This window comes from Phocoena phocoena, chromosome 4 (assembly GCF_963924675.1).
Source record: "Phocoena phocoena chromosome 4, mPhoPho1.1, whole genome shotgun sequence".
In the NCBI taxonomy this organism is placed as follows: domain Eukaryota; kingdom Metazoa; phylum Chordata; class Mammalia; order Artiodactyla; family Phocoenidae; genus Phocoena; species Phocoena phocoena.
Genome location: NC_089222.1, coordinates 34,113,151 through 34,133,883, shown reverse-complemented (window position 1 = coordinate 34,133,883; position 20,733 = coordinate 34,113,151). Strand labels below are relative to the sequence as shown.

The window sequence follows — 20,733 nt, the reverse complement described above, 5'->3', positions numbered from 1 at the left end:
GTTCTAGCTGTGTGGAAAATGCCAGTGGTAGTTTGATAGGGTTTGCATTGAATCTGTAGATTGCTTTGGGTAGTAGAGGCATTTTCACAATGTTGATTCTTCCAATCCAAGAACATGGTATATCTCTGCATCTATTTGTATCATCTTTAATTTCTTTCATCAGTGTCTTATAATTTTCTGCATACAGGTCTTTTGTCTCCTTAGGTAGGTTTATTCCTAGATATTCTATTCTTTTTGTTGCAGTGGTAAATGGGAGTGTTTTCTTGATTTCACATTCAGATTTTTCATTATTACTGTAGAGGAATGCCAGAGATTTCTGTGCATTAATTTTGTATCCTGCTACTTTACCAAATTCATTGATTAGCTCTAGTAGTTTTCTGGTAGCATCTTTAGGATTCTCTATATATAGTATCATGTCATCTGCAAACAGTGACAGCTTTACTTCTTCTTTTCTGATTTGGATTCCTTTTATTTCTTTTTCTTCTCTGATTGCTGTGGCTAAAATTTCCAAAACTATGTTGAATAATAGTGGTGAGAGTGGGCAACCTTGTTTTGTTCCTGATCTTAATAGAAACGTTTTCAGTTTTTCACCATTGAGGATGATGTGGGCTGTGGGTTTGTCATATATGGCCTTTATTATGTTCAGGAAACTTCCCTCTATGCCTACTTTCTGCAGGGTTTTTATCATAAACGGGTGTTGAATTTTTTCAAAAGCTTTCTCTGAATCTATTGAGATGATCATATTTTCTCCTTCAATTTGTTAATATGGTGTATGACACTGATTGATTTACGTATATTAAAGAATCCTTGCATTCTTGGGATAAACCCCACTTGATCATAGTGTATAATCCTTTTCATGTGCTGTTGGATTCTGTTTGCTAGTATTTTGTTGAGGATTTTTGCATCTATGTTCATCAGTGATATTGACCTGTAGTTTTCTTTCTTTGTGACATCTTTGTCTGGTTTTGGTATCAGAGTGATGGTGGCCTCGTAGAATGAGTTTGGGAGTGTTCCTCGCTCTGCTACATTTTGGAAGAGTTTGAAAAGGGTAGGTGTTAGCTCTTCTCTAAATGTTTGATAGAATTTGCCTGTGAAGCCATTTGGTCCTGGGATTTTGTTTGTTGGAAGATTTTTAATCACAGTTTCAATTTCAGTGCTTGTGACTGGTCTGTTCATATTCTCTATTTCTTCCAGGCTCAGTCTCAGAAGGTTGTGCATTTCTAAGAATTTGTCCATTTCTTCCAGGTTGTCCATTTTATTGGCATATAGTTGCTTGTAGTAATCTCTCATGATCCTTTGTATTTCTGCAGTGTCAGTTGTAACTTCTCCTTTTTCATTTCTAATTCTATTGATTTGAGTCTTCTCCATTTTTTTCTTGATAAGTCTGGCTAATGGTTTATCCATTTTGTTTATCTTCTCAAAGAACCAGCTTTTAGTTTGACTGATCTTTGCTATCATTTCCTTCATTTCTTTTTCATTTATTTCTGATCTGATTTTTATGATTTCTTTCCTTCTGCTAACATTGGGGGTTATTTGTTCTTCTTTCTCTAATTGCTTTAGGTGTAAGGTTAGGTTGTTTATTTGAGATGCTTCTTGTTTCTTAAGGTAAGATTTTATTGCTATAAACTTCCCTCTTAGAATTGCTTTTGCTGCATCCCATAGATTTTGGGTAGTTGTGTTGTCATTGTCATTTGTTTCTAGGTATTTTTTGATTTCCTCTTTGATTTCTTCAGTGATCTCTTGGCTATTAAATAGTGTGTTGTTTAGCCTCCATGTGTTTGTATTCCTTACAGATATTTTCCTGTAAATGATATCTAGTCTCATAGCGTTGTGTTCAGAAAAGATAATTGATACGATTTCAATTTTCTTAAATTTACCAAGGCTTGATTTGTGACCCAAGACATGGTCTATCCTGGAGAATGTTCCATGAGCACTTGAGAAAAATGTGTATTCTGTTGTTTTTGGATGGAATGTCCTATAAATATCAATTAAGTCCATGTTGTTTAATGTATCATTTAAAGCTTGTGTTTCCATATTTATTTTCATTTTGGATGATCTTTCAATTGGTGAAAGTGAGGTTTTAAAGTCCCCTCCTATGATTGTGTTACTGTGGATTTCCCCTTTTATGGCTGTTAGTATTTGCCTTATGTATTGAGGTGCTCCTATGTTGGGTGCATAAATATTTACAATTGTTATATCTTCTTCTTGGATTGATCCCTTGATCATTATGTAGTGTCCTTCTTTGTCTCTTGTAATAGCCTTTGCTTTAAAGACTATTTTGTCTGATATGAGAATTGCTACTCTAGCTTTCTTTTGATTTCCATTTGCATGGAATATCTTTTTCCATCCCCTCACTTTCAGTCTGTATGTGTCCCTAGGTCTGATGTGGGTCTCTCGTAGACAGCGTATATACAGGTCTTGTTTTTGTATCCATTCAGCCACTCTATGTCTTTTGGTTGGAGCATTTAATCCATTTACATTTAAGGTAATTATCGATATGTATGTTCCTATTACCATTTTCTTAATTGTTTTGGGTTTATTATTGTAGGTCTTTTTCTTCTCTGTGTTTCCTGCCTAGAGAAGTTCCTTTAGCATTTGTTGTAAAGCTGGTTTGGTGGTGCTGAATTCTCTTAGCTTTTGTTTGTCTGTAAAGGTTTTAATTTCTCCGTCGAATCTGAATGAGATCCTTGCTGGGTAGAGTCATCTTGGTTGTTGGTTTTTCCCTTTCATCACTTTAATTATGTCCTGCCACTCCTTTCTGGCTTGCAGAGTTTCTGCTGAAAGATCAGCTGTTAACCTTATTGGGATTCCCTTGTATGTTATTTGTTGTTTTTCCCTTGCTGCTTTTAATATTTGTTCTTTGTATTTAATTTTTGATAGTTTGATTAATATGTGTCTTGGCGTGTTTCTCCATGGATTTATCCTGTATGGGACTCTCTGTGATTCCTGGACTTGATTAACTATTTCCTTTCCCATATTAGGGAAGTTTTCAACTATAATCTTTTCAAATATTTTCTCAGTCCCTTTCTTTTTCTCTTCTTTTTCTGGGAAACCTATAATTTGAATGTTGGTGCATTTAATGTTGTCCCAGAGGTCTCTGAGACTGTCCTTAATTCTTTTCATTCTTTTTTCTTTATTCTGCTCTGCAGTTGTTATTTCCACTATTTTATCTTCCAGGTCATTTATCCGTTCTTCTGCCTCATTTATTCTGCTATTGATCCCTTCTAGAGAATTTTTAATTTCATTTATTGTGTTGTTCATCACTGTTTGTTTGCTGTTTAGTTCTTCTAGGTTCTTGTTAAAGGTTTCTTGTAGTTTCTCCATTCTATTTCCAAGATTTTGGATCATCTTTACTATCATTATTCTGAATTCTTTTTCAGGTAGACTGACTATTTCCTCTTCATTTGTTAGGTCTGGTGGGTTTTTGCCTTGCTCCTTCATCTGCTGTGTGTTTCTCTGTCTTCTCATTTTGCTTAACTTACTGTGTTTGGGGTCTCTTTTTGCAGGATGCAGGTTCGCAGTTCCCATTGTTTTTGGTGTCTGTCCCCAGTGGCTAAGGTTGGTTCAGTGGGTTGTGTAGGCTTCCTGGTGGAGGGGACTAGTGCCTGTGTTCTGCTGGATGAGGCTGGATCTTATCTTTCTGGTGGGCAGGTCCACGTCTGGTGGTGTGTTTTGGGGTGTCTCTGGCCTTATTATTATTTTAGGCAGCCTCTCTGCTAATGGATGGTGCTGTGTTCCTGTCTTGCTAGTTGTTTGGCATAGGGTGTCCAGCACTGTAGCTTGCTGGTTGTTGAGTGAAGCTGGGTGTTGGTGTTGAGATGGAGATCTCTGGGAGATTTTCACCGTTTGATATTATGTGGAGCTGGGAGGTCTCTTGTGGACCAGTGTCCTGAACTTGGCTCTCCCACCTCAGTGGCACAGCCCTGTTGCCTGGCTGGAGCACCAAGAGCCTGTCCTCCACACGGCTCAGAATAAAAGTTAGGAAAGAAAGAAATAAAGAAAGAAAGATAGAAAGAAAGAAAGGGAGGAAGAAAGGAAGAAAGAAAGAAGATAAAGTTATTAAAATTAAAAAATAAAATATATTTATTAAGAAAAATAATTTTTTTAAGTAATAAAAACAAAAAAAGTGGACAGACTGGACCCTAGGACAAATGGTAAAAGCAAAGCTGTACAGACAAAATCTCACACAGAAGCATACACATACACACTCACAAAAAGAGAAAAAGGGGAAAAATATATATATATCATTGCTCCCAAAGTCCACCTCCTTAATTTGGGGTGATTCGTTGTCTGTTCATGTATTCCACAGATGCAGGGTACAGCAAGTTGATTGTGGAGCTTTAATCTGCTGCCTCTGAGGCTGCTGGGAGAGATTTCCCTTTCTCTTCTTTGTTCTCACTGCTCCCAGGGCCTCACCTTTGGATTTGGCCCCGCCTCTGCGTGTAGGTCGCTGGAGGGCGTCTGTTCTTCACTCAGACAGGACAGGGTTAAAGGAGCAGCTGCTTCAGGGGCTCTGGCTCACTCAGGCCGGGGGGAGGAAGGGGCACGGAGTGCGGGGCGGGCCTGCAGCGGCAGAGGCCGCCATGACGTTGCACCACCCTGAGGCGCGCCGTGTGTTCTCTCAGGGAAGTTTTCCCTGGATCACGGGACCCTGGCAGTGGCGGGCTGCAGAAGCTCCCGGAGTGGAGGTGGGTATAGTGACCTGTTCTCGCACACGTGCTTCTTGGTGGCGGCAGCAGCAGCCTTAACGTCTCATGCCCGTCTCTGGGTCCCACGCTGATAGCCGCGGCTCGAGCCCATCTCTGGAGCTCCTTTAAGCAGCACTCTTAATCCCCTCTCCTCGCGCACCAGGAAACAAAGAGGGAAGAAAAAGTCTCTTGCCTCTTCGGCAGGTTCAGACTTTTCCCCGGACTCCCTCCCGGATAGCCGTGGTGCACTAACCCCCCTGCCGGCTGTGTTCATGCCGCCAACCCCAGTCCTCTCCCGGCGCTCCGAAGCCTAAGCCTCAGCTCCCAGCCCCGCCCGCCCCAGCGGGTGAGCAGACAAGCCTCTCCGGCTGGTGATTGCCGGTCGGCACCGATCCTCTGTGCAGGAATCTCTCCACTTTGCCCTCCGCACCCCTGTTGCTGTGCTCTCCTCCGCGGCGCCAAAGTTTCCCCCCTCCGCCACCCGCAGTCTCCGCCCGCGAAGGGGCTTCCTAGTGTGTGGAAACATTTCCTCCTTCACAGCTCCCTCCCACTGGTGCAGGTCCCTTCCCTATTCTTTTGTCTCTGTTTATTCTTTTTTCTTTTGCCCTACCCAGGTACGTGGGGAGTTTCTTGCCTTTGGGGAGGTCTGAGGTCTTCTGCCAGCGTTCAGTAGGTGTTCTGTGGGAGTTGTTCCACGTGTAGATGTATTTCTGATGTATTTGTGGGGAGGAAGGTGATCTCTGCGTCTAACTCTTCCGCCATCTTGAAGCTTCTCAACAACTAAGATTCTTTGTTTGATTTAAAAATAGTTTTTAAAAAACAATCTCTCATGTCCTATTCCATAACTCCATGCTACCTTTTGCTGAGTAGTGTCATTTTTAAACTTTTTTGACGAGGTCCTCAATAAGAAATCAAATGTCCACTGTGACCCAGGGCACAAATACACGTAAATATATGTGTTGTGTGAGTGTGTGTGAGTGTGTCTGAAGTTAAAATCACAAAGACTTGCTCACTGATTACGGACTGTGATCTATAATGTTCCATTATGTGAATGAGTGCCTATCATAACCCACTCTACTCATTTTCTGACCCACCAATGGGTCAAGATCCACAATTTGAAGAGCCCTGGGATGTGGGAGGAATGTGTTAATAGGAGTTAGAACCCTCAGTTTTTTTGCTACTTCCACCTTTGAACGTGAAAATTTGACTCCCAGGAGCAAACTGAGGTGACTGGATTGGATCATCTCCAAGGCCTCCTTCTGTTTTAATCTACCATCAGGGAGTTTCCACCTTCACACAGATGATCTTCCTTCATCTGGTAAACAGGAAAGGCAGTGCATTTTTCCCCCTCTGTGCAGTACTGACTGCTCCCACGTGCCTCCCATCACCCCTACTCCTTACCCACGTCCATTTCTATGGGGCTTCAGTGCTGTCAGCTGCTCAGCCCAGGGGCCTGACTCCATCCACAGCTGTTGTTTGGATCATCGGTCCCAGAAACCATGCTGGCTGGGGATGTTAGGCCCTAGGGTCTACCCCAAAGCAATATAACCTTGCAGGGTTAAATCAAGTAAGCACAGTATTAATATTTACAGGGATTTCTAGTGACATATGTTCTGTCTTTAATGGCCCATCCATCAGACTTTTAAACCATAACAGATCTATTTTGAATTTAGGACATGTTTTTTACATTTGGAAATAGAAACTCTGACCATATCTGGCAGCAAAAGTCTAAACCTTCTGAAAAGAAAATATAAACTTCCCAGTTCATTAAAGTAAAAAAGAGAATTTAAACACAGTATATTTACTTGCGGATAGAGAAGTTTCTCTGACTATAATCCCAAAGTGATTTTGAAAATCACAGGGTGCCCAAAGCGTTATGGTAAATTCTTCTTAAGTCAGAAAGATAATTATCTGTATAATTTCTGTGTATGCACTAAACAAACTTACACACACACACACACACACACACACACACATATACATAGCCACAAAACTCTACCAAAGCTGATGTTAGTAAGTGAGGACTCCTGAGTGGTGAAGTCTGGATAGTATAGTCAATTAAGGAGTTAAAACTGAGTGACAGTATCTTAGGGGCTGCAAAAGATTTGCATTTTTCTACCCACAGGATTCTGTGATAGGGCACCTGTCTCAGCAGACAACCAAAAAATTCAGTGCAGGACCATAGTGCACTTACCTTCCCCATAAGGAAAAAAAGTAATGCTTTAAGCATGTGTCCATTCCAGGTACAGCTTTTCACTGCATAGCAACATATATATGTGTGCATGTGTGTCTATCGATATATAAACTTGAGAGAAGTAGGCAATGTAGGCTAATAGATAAACAGAAACCACAAAAGATTATTAGAATCACTACCTCCATGGATTAAAAAATTAGAGGAGGCATTACATTATATTAGATTACAGCTAACATTTTAAACACAGAATACTAGTATGAGAAATATGTATTAAGATTGTGTTCCATATTTTCCTCAAAGAATTAAATCAAGTTCCTATTAAGATTTAAATATCAAATAATGATGATCTTATCAGTTACCTTGCACCAGGATTCTTTCTTTAACACTTCACTTCTTACAGTCCAGGCTACATGTTAAGAGATGCCTGTGCTGATTCAATATATCCTAGTATTAGTAGGATACTAGTAAGTAGTATTGCCAATATTTGCCAGCCGGTGTAATGGTACATGTAAAAATTTGGGGAAACTTGTAAGTATTAGTACTATAATAACATAGAAGCCATCAGACCACATTTCATAGTTTTATTGAGACTTTTTCAGTTTTAACTGTCTATGGTAGGTACAATTCTAATGACCATGATTATATCAAAGCTCTGCTGTTATTACCAACAGCAGATACGAAGTTGGCTGCCATGCCATGGACACACACACACACACACACACATTCCAAGCTGTACACTCCTGCATGCAAACTTATAGGAAATATACATTCCTTTTAAAACACAATTATGCACAATTAGTCTGGAATCTGTTAAGCTACCATTGATTTCGATAAACCTGAGAAAGCTCAAAATGTCAAGTAACACTGTTTCCATACTGCTCATTCAATGGCACTATTAATCACAAAGAAATCTAGTTCAATTATCTATATTAAAATTACAGATATTATAAAAATAAACATTTTGGCAAAAGCACTAAAACATACTAGAATTCAGATTCACAATTTTTGATATGTAACATATATTCCCCTTCATATTAATTTGTAATGATGTGTATAATACAATGTACAACAGAACTAAAAAACTGAAACAGGATTCAGCAGCTAAATAATATACAGTTATTACTGTAAAAATTGGAATTAAAATTATCAAATGAACAAAGAAAACAATAAAATTACTAGCAGTGTTGAACTTGCTGGTAGTGTGTTACTTAGAAACTCCATCTCACAGAAGTTAAGATTATACTATTTCACCTTGAAACACAAAATAAAAATTGAAGCGGAATTGAGCACAGTAACTGATTGCATCAGCTGCCTCTTTCTCTCCCCATCTCCCTAAAGTATTTCCTCAAACTCTAATGTTGTATCTGTAATGCCCATCTCACCATACTTCTAAAACGTAAGAGATCTCCTTTGAATTTAGGACAAGGCTTTGGCATTTGGAAATGGGAAGCTCTGACTATATTTGGGGACACAATTCCAAATGTATTAAAAAGACAATATAAACTTTTCTACAATAGTATATAAAATGTAGACAGTACAGACCCAGTCTGGCTAAGATATTTTGTATTTACTATCGATTGACACCAAACTGTGTCTATGTAGAAAGAACCCTAAATAAAAAGATAAACGTGCAAAAGCATTTGTAGAGAAAATGAATCACTTGTATCACAAAACAGATTTTCGTATTTTAGATAAAAGAAATCTGAAGACTTTAACATTTCAAGATACTGATATTTGGAAAGCATCATAATATACAGTAACTCTCATTTTTTATGCATCATATATTATGTAAAATACACCAGTGTGACATATTAATATTATACATTATAATAAATATAATTCACCTCAGTATGTTGGAACTTTCAAGAAAGTTCTTCAATCTGTACAATGGGAGGGCTGTGAGCTTCATCAATAAATACTATTATGATAGTTACAATTTGACCAGCAAAGTTAAAGCTTCACTATATCTCTAACTAATTACAAATCTTTACTGTCACTAGTCCAATTCCAGCTGCTACAAGCTGCTACAGTGCTATAAGCACTGACATCTCTTGTATCAAAAGGCAGTGTAGTGCACTGCCCTGAGGAGACTGAGAAAACCTACAGGTCATATCCATATCACAGTCGGTGAACTTTGTATGAATTTTCAGTCAAGGACTGTAATTGAACAGTCCTAGAAAATACAGTAGCAGACTTCATGCACCTCTGGCTTTACCATATCCCCTAAGGCCCCAACAGATGGATGTCATCTAACCCTTTTAATCCACGGAGAGTGGGCTTGCCAGGGTCAAGAGTTCCACAGCTGGCCAAGTGGCAGTGTCACCATTTTAACTCCAGATCCTACTCTCATGCTGTATCTCTTCTTGGTCTGTGTTTTTAGCATTTCAGTGCAAACACTGATGCAAACAAGTGCAAACATTGTTTGCAAACAGGTGCAAACATTGATGTTCAAAGAGTCAAAGATGCCAACTGATGAGCCATAAAACGCCTTGAGCTTGGCATTCAAACAGTTTTGTAGTGTGAAATTTAGTTAACTGACAAGTTCTGTAATTTTGACTCTTTTATCAAAATGCCAGTAGATTTCTGCCTTTACTCTTAAAATACCTACTCTTATCATATATCATGAATCAGATCTTCAGCCAATAGCTCACCATTAGCAGACTCGTCCCAGAGACCAATCTGTGCCTGGAAGGGGTTAGAGAGATCATTCTTGTCACTATTAGGCAGGCATCTGCATGTCATCATTGTCTACCACGTGATGTATGAAGCTAAAGAAGAAACACTCTGCAAAAAGCATGCCAAGAAGTAAAAGGGCATTTCTAGTCACTGTTCACCTCCACACTGGACCAAAAGAAAGTTCTCTGGAAGCTGAAACAACGTACTTAACACATACTGTAAACCAGGCTGGGCATCAGACCTAAAAGGGAGAACACTAAAGTAAATGGTTAGGGAATATTATAGAAATGTGTACCGTCAGCCTTCGAGTTTAAGGATGATACGGACTTTGACATTTCCATTTTGGATAATTTAGTGATATTAATTGTGTCTCACTGAACATGATATTTGACAGGGGTAACACACTCATGACATATCTTAGTCTTTTTCTTTTAGGATTCCACAACAGACAACACTGCAGGGCCCTAACCAAATGAGAACCTAGCTAACCCTTCTCTTTTCTCAAAATGGGGAGGTGTAGGTAGGACATCTAGAAGTTTTCTTCTTGATTTGGTTTCTATAATTCTGTGCTTTAAGACTGAACATGTGAAAAAGCAGCACTCTTTAGGATGGCTAAACACGGCTTTTCTTCATTGATCTTAGTGGCTGGAGCAAGTCTAGGAAGAAACTTTAGGGCTCACAAATCTGCAGTTCACTGAGGTCCTGCAAGAACTGAAGCCCAGCTCTGACTTCCCTGTCACCAGGTCCCACAGGGCGCTAGGGTTCTCACCTTGAAGCACAGCCCCAAACTGTTCTACATATAAAGTGCTTTCAAACAAGTTACACCACCATCAGCTGCAGACTCTGATATTGGCTTTGTTGGGGGTACCTTCACCATTAAAAATTCCTTTGACACTGGATTTATTTATTTGGTGTTGGCAATTGTCACCTCACCTCATTATTCGGCATTATATCGAATTTGACCATTTCAAAGGCTAGAAATGCCGCAATTCAATATTCACTGAAAATCGTTCTTAAAGTTATTGAAGTATTTTACAGATTTGTCATTACTGCCCGGCAGAGGGAAAATATAAAAGAAAACACTGTCTGGTTAAACTATTGCTAGTCTGATTAGTAGTTTCTATACCTTACTTTTTAGTGCTGTGGTGCTTCAAGTACTTAAATTTAATTCCTTATATTTCCCTTTCCCATATGTTTGGAGTTTTTTCCTTCAAATATGAGGATGTAAGATCCAGTGAAGCATTACAGCATTTCATTCTACCAACACAACCCATACACATTCTTCCTTCTTCTTTTTATATTGCATTTAATGTTTTCCAGCATTTGGAAGGAGCAAAAACAAAACAAAACAAAAAAAGGGCCTTTACACCATAGTTAATTTAAACTAAAGTCCTTATTCTAAAAATGTCTTCTCCCCACTCCCAGTTGCCTCATACATTCGAGAATATGTTTGCTGGCTATGCATTATGGATGACTGTCAGCCACTCTCCCGCCTGCCCAACATCCCTCAACTCGCTAACAGTTATTCAACCTTGGTCTGTAATTTATCTGTGATTTTGAAAACTGTTTTTACAGATGGAAGTGAGCATTTGTACTGGAACACAAACACACTCCTAGGGCACTGCACAGCAGTGGTGCAAGTAAATGCTCTTTGTCACAGGAAGTCTAACAGAGTTTGTGGTGTTTACAAAGGAAAGTACATGCACTTTGATTATTTTGAAGGCATTTTACCTGTAAGATAATATATACAGGATTCCACCACCAAACATTTAGCACCCAACGCAGACTGAGCAGTTTTCTAGAAATAACTGGGAGATAGTCACTTTTGAGACCTGTAAATTCATTGACTTGATTTTTCTGTTTAATTCTCCAAAGTAATTCAGCCAGCCATCACCTATGCTTACAGGACCAAAAAACACCCAGCTGCAATCTGTTCATCTGCTACTGAGTGAACCGAGTTTAGTATTTTGCTGTATTACAGTAATTTGAGGATGTGAAGTTTCAATTTGTTCCCACCTCAGATTATTAAAAACAATAAAGACTAGATGAATCACAAACTCAAGTTTCAGGTGGTCAGTTTTCCTGGAGAAGTTATTAATATCCAAATAGCTCCAGTACTCACGTAAACTTTAAACAGAAGAGCTTGCAAATTTTAAAGGCAGAAGAGAAAGTAAATATTTGAGGATAGTATTATTTTATGTCACATACTTCTGGTGAGAAAGAAGGAAGTCCTTGAAAGCAAACCCAAACAAGCTAAGTGTGGGTGTAGGCATTTCCACTTCTATTTCTTTTTTTTTAAACTCACTGCTTTCTTGGTTTGCATGTTCTCTAATCTTACTAGTAACTTAAAGGGGAAAAAAGCACTTGGCTCTATTAAGCATCCTACCATGTTACAAAAGTGGGTGTTTGGGGATTCTTGCGTCTTCACAAGCTTGTATCTCCGTTCTGCTTGAACTCGGGTAAAATATTGAGAGTCATGTCTTCACTCTTGGACTGCAAATTTGCCTCACTTCTTCTGGAAGCTTTCCTGGTGGCTCGGGAGAGTCTCCTTCTGAAAGTATCTCCTGCCAAGAAATAGAGAATGGGGTCCACACAACTGTTGAGACTTGCTAGACCTCTTGTCACCTGATAAGTGGCATAAACCCTGTCATTGAAAGCACACATTTCTGGGGTCTGAAAATCCAGCCGGGCCCTCAAATTCATTGTTTTCATCACGTGGAAAGGGATGTAAGACACAGCAAAAACAGTCAGTACAATAATCACCAGGTAAATGGATTTCCTCCTCAGAGGCGAATTGTCCAGGTCTTTGTAAATCAAAGCTCTCACAATTAATCCGTAACAGCCCAAAATCAGCACCAAAGGGACACAGAACATGGCCACAGTCGTGCACATGCTGTAGATGAAATAACTTCGCAGGTACTCGTCTGAGGTGGTGTCATAGCAGGTGATGGTTTTGTTTTTCCGGATCCCGGTGCCGGAATAGAAGAGGATGGGGGAGATCCCCACCACCACGATGAGCCACACCAGCACGCTGATACAGACTGCGTTCTTCTTCTTCAGCCTGCCCAGGGACTTGAGCGGGTACACCACACCGCTGTACCGGTGCGCGCTGATGCAGGTCAGGAACAAGATGCTGCCATAGAGATTCACATGGAAGATGAACCTCTGCAGCTTGCACATGGCATCCCCGAAGATCCAGTCGGTCTTATTGAAGTAGTAGAAGATGAGCGCCGGCAGAGTCAGCACGTACAAGAAGTCCGCCAAGGCCAAGTTGAACATGTACACGGAGATGCCGCTCCACGGCTTCATGTGGAAGACGAACATCCAGATGGCCACGCTGTTGCCCAGGAAGCCGACAATGAACACCAAGATGTAGACAGCTGGCAGGTAGTAGAACTGGAAGCCTGTCTTGGTCAGCGCGCATTTGAACGGAGAGGCGACGGCGGCGGTGGAGGCCACTGTGCTGTTCACCCAGGGCGAGCCCGGGCCGGCCAGGAAGGCAGCGTCCGTCCCATTGGGGACCGCCGGCCACAGCACCTCGGTCATTCTCTCCTCCCCGACTTAGGCGGCGGCTCCAAGGGGCAAGCGGCGGCAAGAGGGCGGCGGCGAGGGGCACAGCGAGCATCGGAAAGGCGGGCGAGCAGACGGGAGGGGGCGCCGGGGAACTCTGCGGGAGGGGTCAAGCAGGGGCTCGCCCACGCCGGCTCCGGCCCCGCGTTCGCCGCGGGCCATGAAATCTGCCCCGGGCCGCGACCGAACCGGGCTGGCCGGAGGACCAGCAACTTCCCGGTGAGGCTGGCAGCGCCGAGGTTACACAACAGGGCGCTACGGACACCGCCGCCGCCAACTTTCCGACTGCGCTTTCCCGAGGGACCGCGGGTTCGCGCCGGAGAGCGCGCCAGGGGCTCAGTGAGGTCGAGCCAAACTCGCTGAGATGGGGAGGGCGCGCCCCAACCTCCTTCCCCCAAAGATCAACTTCGTCTGGGCATCTTCCTGCGCCCTACCTTGCAAGCCAGCAGCTCGGCTCTAGGGCCCGCGCCGCTTCCTCCGCGCCCCCGGCTCTCAGCCTCTGGGGGCCATCGGAGCGCGCGTGGTCGCAGACTCGTGTGCTTCTGGATCGCGTCCGGCTCGCCGTCTGTGTTAGCTCGCAGGCTCTTCTAGAGACCTGCTTGAGTGCAGGCGGCGGGAGGGCGAGCCGGGCTCCCAGCGAGGATGGGCGGAGTTTGCGCACCCGGGCGAGTCCGCGCTCCTCGGGGAGGCGAGGGGCGTGCCTGTGCGAAGTTCGCCCGGGGCCGGAGGCGTCTTCTGGGAGAGCCGGTCTTCAGCAGAGTCGGCGGTCAGGGAGCGCTCGGTCAGGGTCAGGGGTAGGGCTGGCTGCTGGAGAGCGATTGGTCCGAGAGCGCTCCTTGGCTCTTCCGCCAGCTATCTCGGCAGAGTGATGTTGCTGACACACAGGAAACCCCTCTGACCGCTCAGAGCCTTCTGCCTACAACCCTGGAGCGGACCGGAATGAGACTCAAGTCTCCAGGGCCCTCAAGAACCACGCCAGGTGTTTGCACGTTCCAAGCAGCCTGTAGTCCCCCTGTAGTCCCCAACTGGGAAAGCCGTGGCGTTGCAGGGCTCCGCGCTTCACCAGAGACCGGATTCCTGGCACTTGCAGGAACCTGCTGCTCCCAGAAAGCTTTCAAAGGAGGGAGGGTGGGGAGGGAAATGGGGAGAGTCTCTTTCTGTCCTTCTAGTATGCCTTTCCCCTTTTATTTCAATATGGTTTCTCTTAATTAACCAAATGCTAATAAACCGACCTCAATTGGTAACATCAACGTGAAAATTTCTAAAAGGGCTTTGTAAAAGTATTAGTAGTTGATACTTGACGTTGCTTCAGCACAATTTGTTACCTACCACTTACAACGCAGGGTCCCCAAATCCTCCTGTCCAGTACATTTAATTAAAGATCAAAGTCTTCAATAAAAAAATAAATAAAAACATATTGTTCAGGAAATAACGAATATAAATTTATATAGATAGATGTAAAGACAATTTCAACTCCAAAGTGATTAAGGTGTGGTTTGGGGGTTTTATTACCAATCCTATTTCTTTAGGTTAAAGTGATTAGTCACAGGGCTTCTCTGGTGGCGCAGTGGTTGAGAGTCCGCCTGTCGATGCAGCGGACACGGGTTCGTGCCCCGGTTCTGGGAAGATCCCACATGCCGCGGAGCGGCTGGGCCTCTGAGCCATGGCTGCTGAGCCTGCGCGTCGTCCGGAGCCTGTGCTCTGCAACGGGAGAGGCCATAACAGTGAGAGGCCCGCATACCGCAAAAAAAAAAAAAAAGAAAGTGATTAGTCACAAATATCTCTGGTAAGTACCCTAACAATACTGGTTGAGACTTCCTTGAATACTACATTTATTCAAAAACTCGTTTTCATGGCTTGAATGTATCAAATTTTAGAGCAATGCACTTCAACATTGTAGTTGAGCAAGTTTGATTGGAAAATGAATTAGCTATTGAGGGACATATTTAAATGGGCCCACACAGGGATGAATCTAGAAATCTTGACAATTAATTAACATATGCTTTATGTGAAATATTCACAAAGGCTTTTCTCTTTGAAGAAAAAAATCCCAGAAGAAAATATCTGTAAAATATATACCATAAAGATTTCTTTCTGGCCCCAGATGTTACATGATAATGTTCTCTTAAAAAATGCTCAAAGGAAAACCTGGAGCTCCTGGCTTTGATACTACAAAGGAAAATTCCCCACAAGGACCAGACAGTCCTTTCCAGGGACACATGTAGAAAGGACCATATCCAAACACATGGCATTGTGAGCACACTGGTATTTTGAGTTGTGGTCAATAAAACAGCATGAAAATAAATGATAAAACTAGAGTAAATAACTCAAGGGCATGAATGTTGTTTTGAAAACAAGTCTCAATTGAAATGAATGCTGCAGGCCTCAGTTTTCTCAACTATAAAATAAGGGAGTTGGATTTGATTTTTTTTTTTTTTTTTTTTTTTTTTTGCGGTACGTGGGCCTCTCATTGTTGTGGCCTCTCCCGTTGCAGAGCACAGGCTCCGGACGCGCAGGCTCAGCGGCCATGGCTCACGGGCCCAGCCGCTCCGCGGCACGTGGGATCCTCCCAGACCGGGGCACGAACCCGTGTCCCCTGCATCGGCAGGCGGACTCCCATCCACTGCGCCACCAGGGAAGCCCGGATTTGATTTTTTTTCCCATCCATATATGATTCTATAATTCCAAGTCTTAACATGAAACATTTTCATATTCTTTGATTAGGATGGTACTGACTGGGATTATTTTCTATTAAGAGAGAGAGGGAAGTGGAAGAAAACATTGACTTCCATTGGTACTCAATAGGTCCTAACTCCTCACTCTTCCGCATTTTTCATTTGCAACATAAGCAATATGTAACCTCATTCAGAAGTCTGTTGCAAATGCATTAACCCATAATGTGAGTGTTTGGAAAAGTACACTTAGTCTGAATACCATTAAGTACTTTCAGAAAACTTCACACTTTATTAGGCATTTGGAGAAGATAGTTGTCCTAAGTGGACCACAGATTTTTTTTTTTTTTTTTTTTTTTTTTGCGGTACGCGGGCCTCTCACTGTGTGGCCTCTCCCGTTGCGGAGCACAGACTCCAGATGCGCAGGCCCAGCGGCCATGGCTCACGGGGCCCAGCCGCTCCGCGGCATGTGGGATCTTCGCTGACCGGGACACGAACCCGTGTCCCCTGCATCGGCAGGCGGACTCTCAACCACTGCGCCACCAGGGAAGCCCAACCACAGACTTTAAAAAATGAGATAAAAAAGGTTGATTTTGTAAACACTGCTTTTACATGCCACATATTTTAGATTTGAAATATGTTTAAGTTATATTTTAAATCAAAATTGTGCTTTTGAGAAATAATTTATGTATTCAGTTATTGTTTGTTGACTGTGTTAACTTTCTATTTGTAATACATTGGACTAGATTTAATAAAGGAAAAAATAAAATGCCATCTAAAACCCAATAACATGTATTTATTGATAATTAAATACCAAATATAAATGCCTTAAAGTTATGAAAAAAATATGTTTCATATCTTTAAGTGACTTACCTCAAACATTTTGTATTAATTTGTTTTTTATTTCATTAATGATGTAAATGTCTGACTTGAAGAGATTAACAATTTAGTTGGAAATGCAAAGAACTTACAGGGTTAACCATGATAATAACATATAACAATAGCAATAATAATAATTCTTTCCTATATACTATGCACAGTGCTGAGTCCTTTAATCCTTAAAATATCCTATGGTAATTGACAGTCATATCCCTATTTTTTTTTTTTTTTTTTTTTTTTTTGCGCTACATGGGCCTCTCACTGTTGTGGCCTCTCCTCTTGCGGAGCACAGGCTCCGGACGCACAGGCCCAGCGGCCATGGCTCACGGGTCCAGCCGCTCTGCGGCACGTGGGATCCTCCCGGACCAGGACACGAACCCGCGTCCCCTGCATCGGCAGGCGGACTCTCAACCACTGCGCCACCAGGGAAGCCCCAATATCCCTATTTTATAAGTGGTGAAACGAAGGCACAGAGAGGTTAAGTAACTCATTCAGAGTCATACAGTAGAAACTGGGATTTAAACTGAAGCCATCTATCCCTAAAGGCCACACATTTAACCACTATTCTATGATAAAATACACACTAGTACAGGGCACTGATAGGAAAATTAACTGTTAGTGGCCACTACTAAAAAAGATTGAGTATAGAAAGTGTTATTCCCAAAGCCTTCTATCAAGAGAGAAAATTTTGAGCCAGGTCTTGAAGGTACTGATAGAGTATTTCAGAAGCTTCCCAAATGTTCTGCTCTCCTTAGGCTTTTAAAAAAATAGCCAACAATTTATATATAATTTGAGAAGTGACAGACAATTCTAGGAAAGTCAAACCTGTTCAGTTTCAGACTCATAAACAAAAAGGCTGCCCTTCTTGTTACAAAGTTTCTAATAACCACCTTTACAAAGGTTCTTCTTTCCCTTTTTCTTAAGTCACAGAAAATCCAACAATCATTGAGGATGGAAAGATTATTGAAAACATTTGAATCGAGGGCTACAAGCGTAAAAAGAAAAAAACTTCTGATAAACATAAAATGTAAAGGGTGGGGCTTCCCTGGTGGCGCAGTGGTTGAGAGTCCGCCTGCCGATACAGGGGACGCGGGTTCGTGCCCCGGTCCGGTAAGATCCCACGTGCCGCGGAGCGGCTGGGCCCGTGAGCCATAGCCGCTGGGCCTGCGCATCCGGAGCCTGTGCTCCGCAACGGGAGAGGCCACAACAGTGAGAGGCCCGCGTACCGCAAAAAAAAAAAAAAAGTAAAGGGTGGCAGAGAGACGGGAGAGCTAATGGGTAGGCCAATTCAGGATTTTGCAGGTGAGAGAGGATGAGACTCTGCTTTGGGAGACGAGGGAATCCTTTGAGAGATCCCGCCAAGAATAATAATTAAAGTGTGATAACTTCTGAGATATACCTTAAGAAAGTGAGGAGACTCTTCTATTCTCCAAGAAGAATATAGGAGAAAGAAAGAAGAAGCCCGAGGAATTCACAGCTGGTATCCTCCAGTGAGTTAGAGGTGAGAGGGCTAAGGTGGGGCAGGAGTGGAAAAAGCACACAGAGAAAGGATGAAAGATGGTCCTGTGCTGGGCAGGGCCTGGCTGCTCCTATAAATGATTCACTTGTCATGGATCCAGTCAGTAGGGGTCCTGAAATTTATTTCATTAAGAATCACCTCAGGAGTATAGGACACAGAATAGGAGACAGCCTGGTTGCTCCAGGGTTGGAATGAATAAGAGGAGAGGAGAGTAAGGGACCAGGGAGGCTGAGGAAAGAGGGAGGGGAAAGGAAAGGGAGGAAGGAGACGAAGGTGCAAGAGGGGAACTGTGTAGGGGAGAAGAGAAAGCAAGGTGCTTGCACACAACTGATAGGGAACTTTGGAAATCTCACAGAGCGTTGCTTTCCAATTATTTATGTTTGAATCTGGGTAGCTGTGGGGGAAGGGGTCTGGGAGGTGGTGAGATGACACAGGCTGAGGGGTCCTGTGGTTAGAATAATGTGCCGTTTGAGTATCTGCCCCTTCGCAGATGACATTGAGCTCGGTTTTCTTTTCTTTCTTTTTGTTTCAGTTCAATGAAGTTTCTTTTTTTTTTTGAAGTATAGTTGATTTGATTTACAATGTTGTATTAGTTTCAGGTATACAGAAAAATGATTCATATATATGAATATATATATGAATGAATATATATATATATATATATATATATATATATATATATATATATATATATATGCTAGGTTTTCCATCTGCATGCTATCACTTACAAGGACCTGTAAAATCCCAGGCCACCTAAATGTTTTCATCCTTCACAAAATTTCTTGCTCCCAGAAGTTAAGAATAGTCAAGGAAACTGCTTCCCTATAGTGCCCTTTCTAGTATTTACTTTCCTTATTCCCATCCACATGAAGCCCTAGTTCCTAGTCTTGGTCACTTTATAATAGTTTTAAAAGAATTTATGTTAAATCCAGAATAAAAATGCCAGTCCTCGCTTGTCGTCTTTCTCTAATCATTATATATGATAAATATTCCCTTTGCTCTCTTTGTATCTGACCTCTCTGGTTTCACAAAAGCATGTCTCACAACATTTACTGATAATAGATTGGAAATGCTATATTACATGCCAGTTTTTCTACAGTTTTCTTTTTTTATTTTAAAATAATTTATTTATTTATTCTTGGCTGCATTGGGTCTTCGTTGCTGCATGCGGGCTTTCTCTAGTTGTGGCCAGCGGGGACTACTCTTCGTTGCAGTGTGTGGGCTTCTCATTGGGGAGCTTCTCTTGGTGTGGAGCACAGACTCTAGGCACGCGGGCTTCAGTAGTTGTGGCTCATGGGCTCAGTAGTTGTGGCTCGCAGGCTCTAGAGCACAGGCTTAGTAGCTGTGGCGCATGGGCTTAGTTGCTCCGTGGCATGTGGGATCTTCCCGGACCAGGGCTCAAACCCGTGTCCCCTGCATTGGCTGGTGGATTCCTAACCGCTGCGCCACCAGGGAGTTCCCTACAATTTCATTATACACTTAGCTTTTTCAGGAGATAGGAAGTAAGTGTTTGTAAAGCCTGTGGGTGCAGAAGTATCTTTAAAGCCAGTTACCCATATCCAAGATCTTACACCATACTCATGGACCCATGGAGGGTTTCCATGGTAGCACAAAGGGTAAAAATATGACATTGAGTGTCATTTGTCATTGTTATTATATCCACCATAAATAAATTGTTGATTTCTCATACATCCATATTTTGAGAGCATAAGCTAAATCCCAAATAGGTACATGAAAACCATGTGTGAAAATAAAGAAATACCTGCTTTCCTCATGTTAAGTCACAGATTCCATCAGCTCACTCCTGGGATGTCGATCTCAATTATGTCCTGAGAGTTTCACATTTTTCTTTCTCTTTTCTTTTTTAAATTTAAACATTTTTTAAAATTGAAGTATAGTTGATTTACAACATTGTGTTAATTTCTGCTGTACGGCAAAGTGATTCAGATATATATATATATATTCTTTTTTTTCATATTTTTTCCATTATGGTTTATCATAGGATACTGAATATAGTTCTCTGTGCTATATAGTGCTGTCCACATTTTTCAAGATTAAACTTAATAGCCGTTGTTGTCATTCAAACTTCAGATTTTGGAATTTGGCTTTCTGAAAATTTGTTAAGTTTTCACCCGTGGCACTCAAAGTGTGAACCAGTTTTAAGCAGATGAGCATTGTGTCCATTTTTATAATTTTTAAATTTAGATTCTTGTAGAAAAGCTGGCAGGATGGGCTTATCCAAGACGGTCTTCTTACAACAAGCACAAGATTGGATACTCTGCTGGAAAGATACCTGGGTAGCCGAAGAAAGCATCTAATATGTCAACATACTGAAGTGAAATAGACCCATGTTTTGTCTATAGAAACAATAAAATGGAATAAAATATAGTTTAAAATAGAAACAGTTATTTATAGCTGACAGAGAACTCAAATAGTGTAGGTTATGCTTCAAGTGGAGAAATAATCAGTTACTCCTTGACAAATTCTTACGTTTTCAATGACAGGATTTAGCAGAACCTCAACATTAGTTCTGAT

The 20,733-nt window shown here is 41.8% G+C and overlaps 1 protein-coding gene across 1 annotated transcript; it reads right to left on the bottom strand.

The window, feature by feature from the left end:
- Positions 1-11,618: 11,618 nt before the first annotated feature.
- P2RY1 (purinergic receptor P2Y1) lies at positions 11,619-13,722 on the bottom strand. The gene has a single exon (XM_065876536.1). It carries the CDS (start codon positions 13,102-13,104, stop codon positions 11,983-11,985), a length of 1,122 nt encoding a protein of 373 aa, XP_065732608.1. The 5' UTR covers positions 13,105-13,722; the 3' UTR covers positions 11,619-11,982.
- Positions 13,723-20,733: the final 7,011 nt, after the last annotated feature.

What these genes read in the sequence shown, in the direction of transcription:
- P2RY1 (XM_065876536.1), bottom strand. Translation starts at nt 13,104, where the DNA reads ATGACCGAGGTGCTGTGGCCGGCGGTCCCCAATGGGACGGACGCTGCC.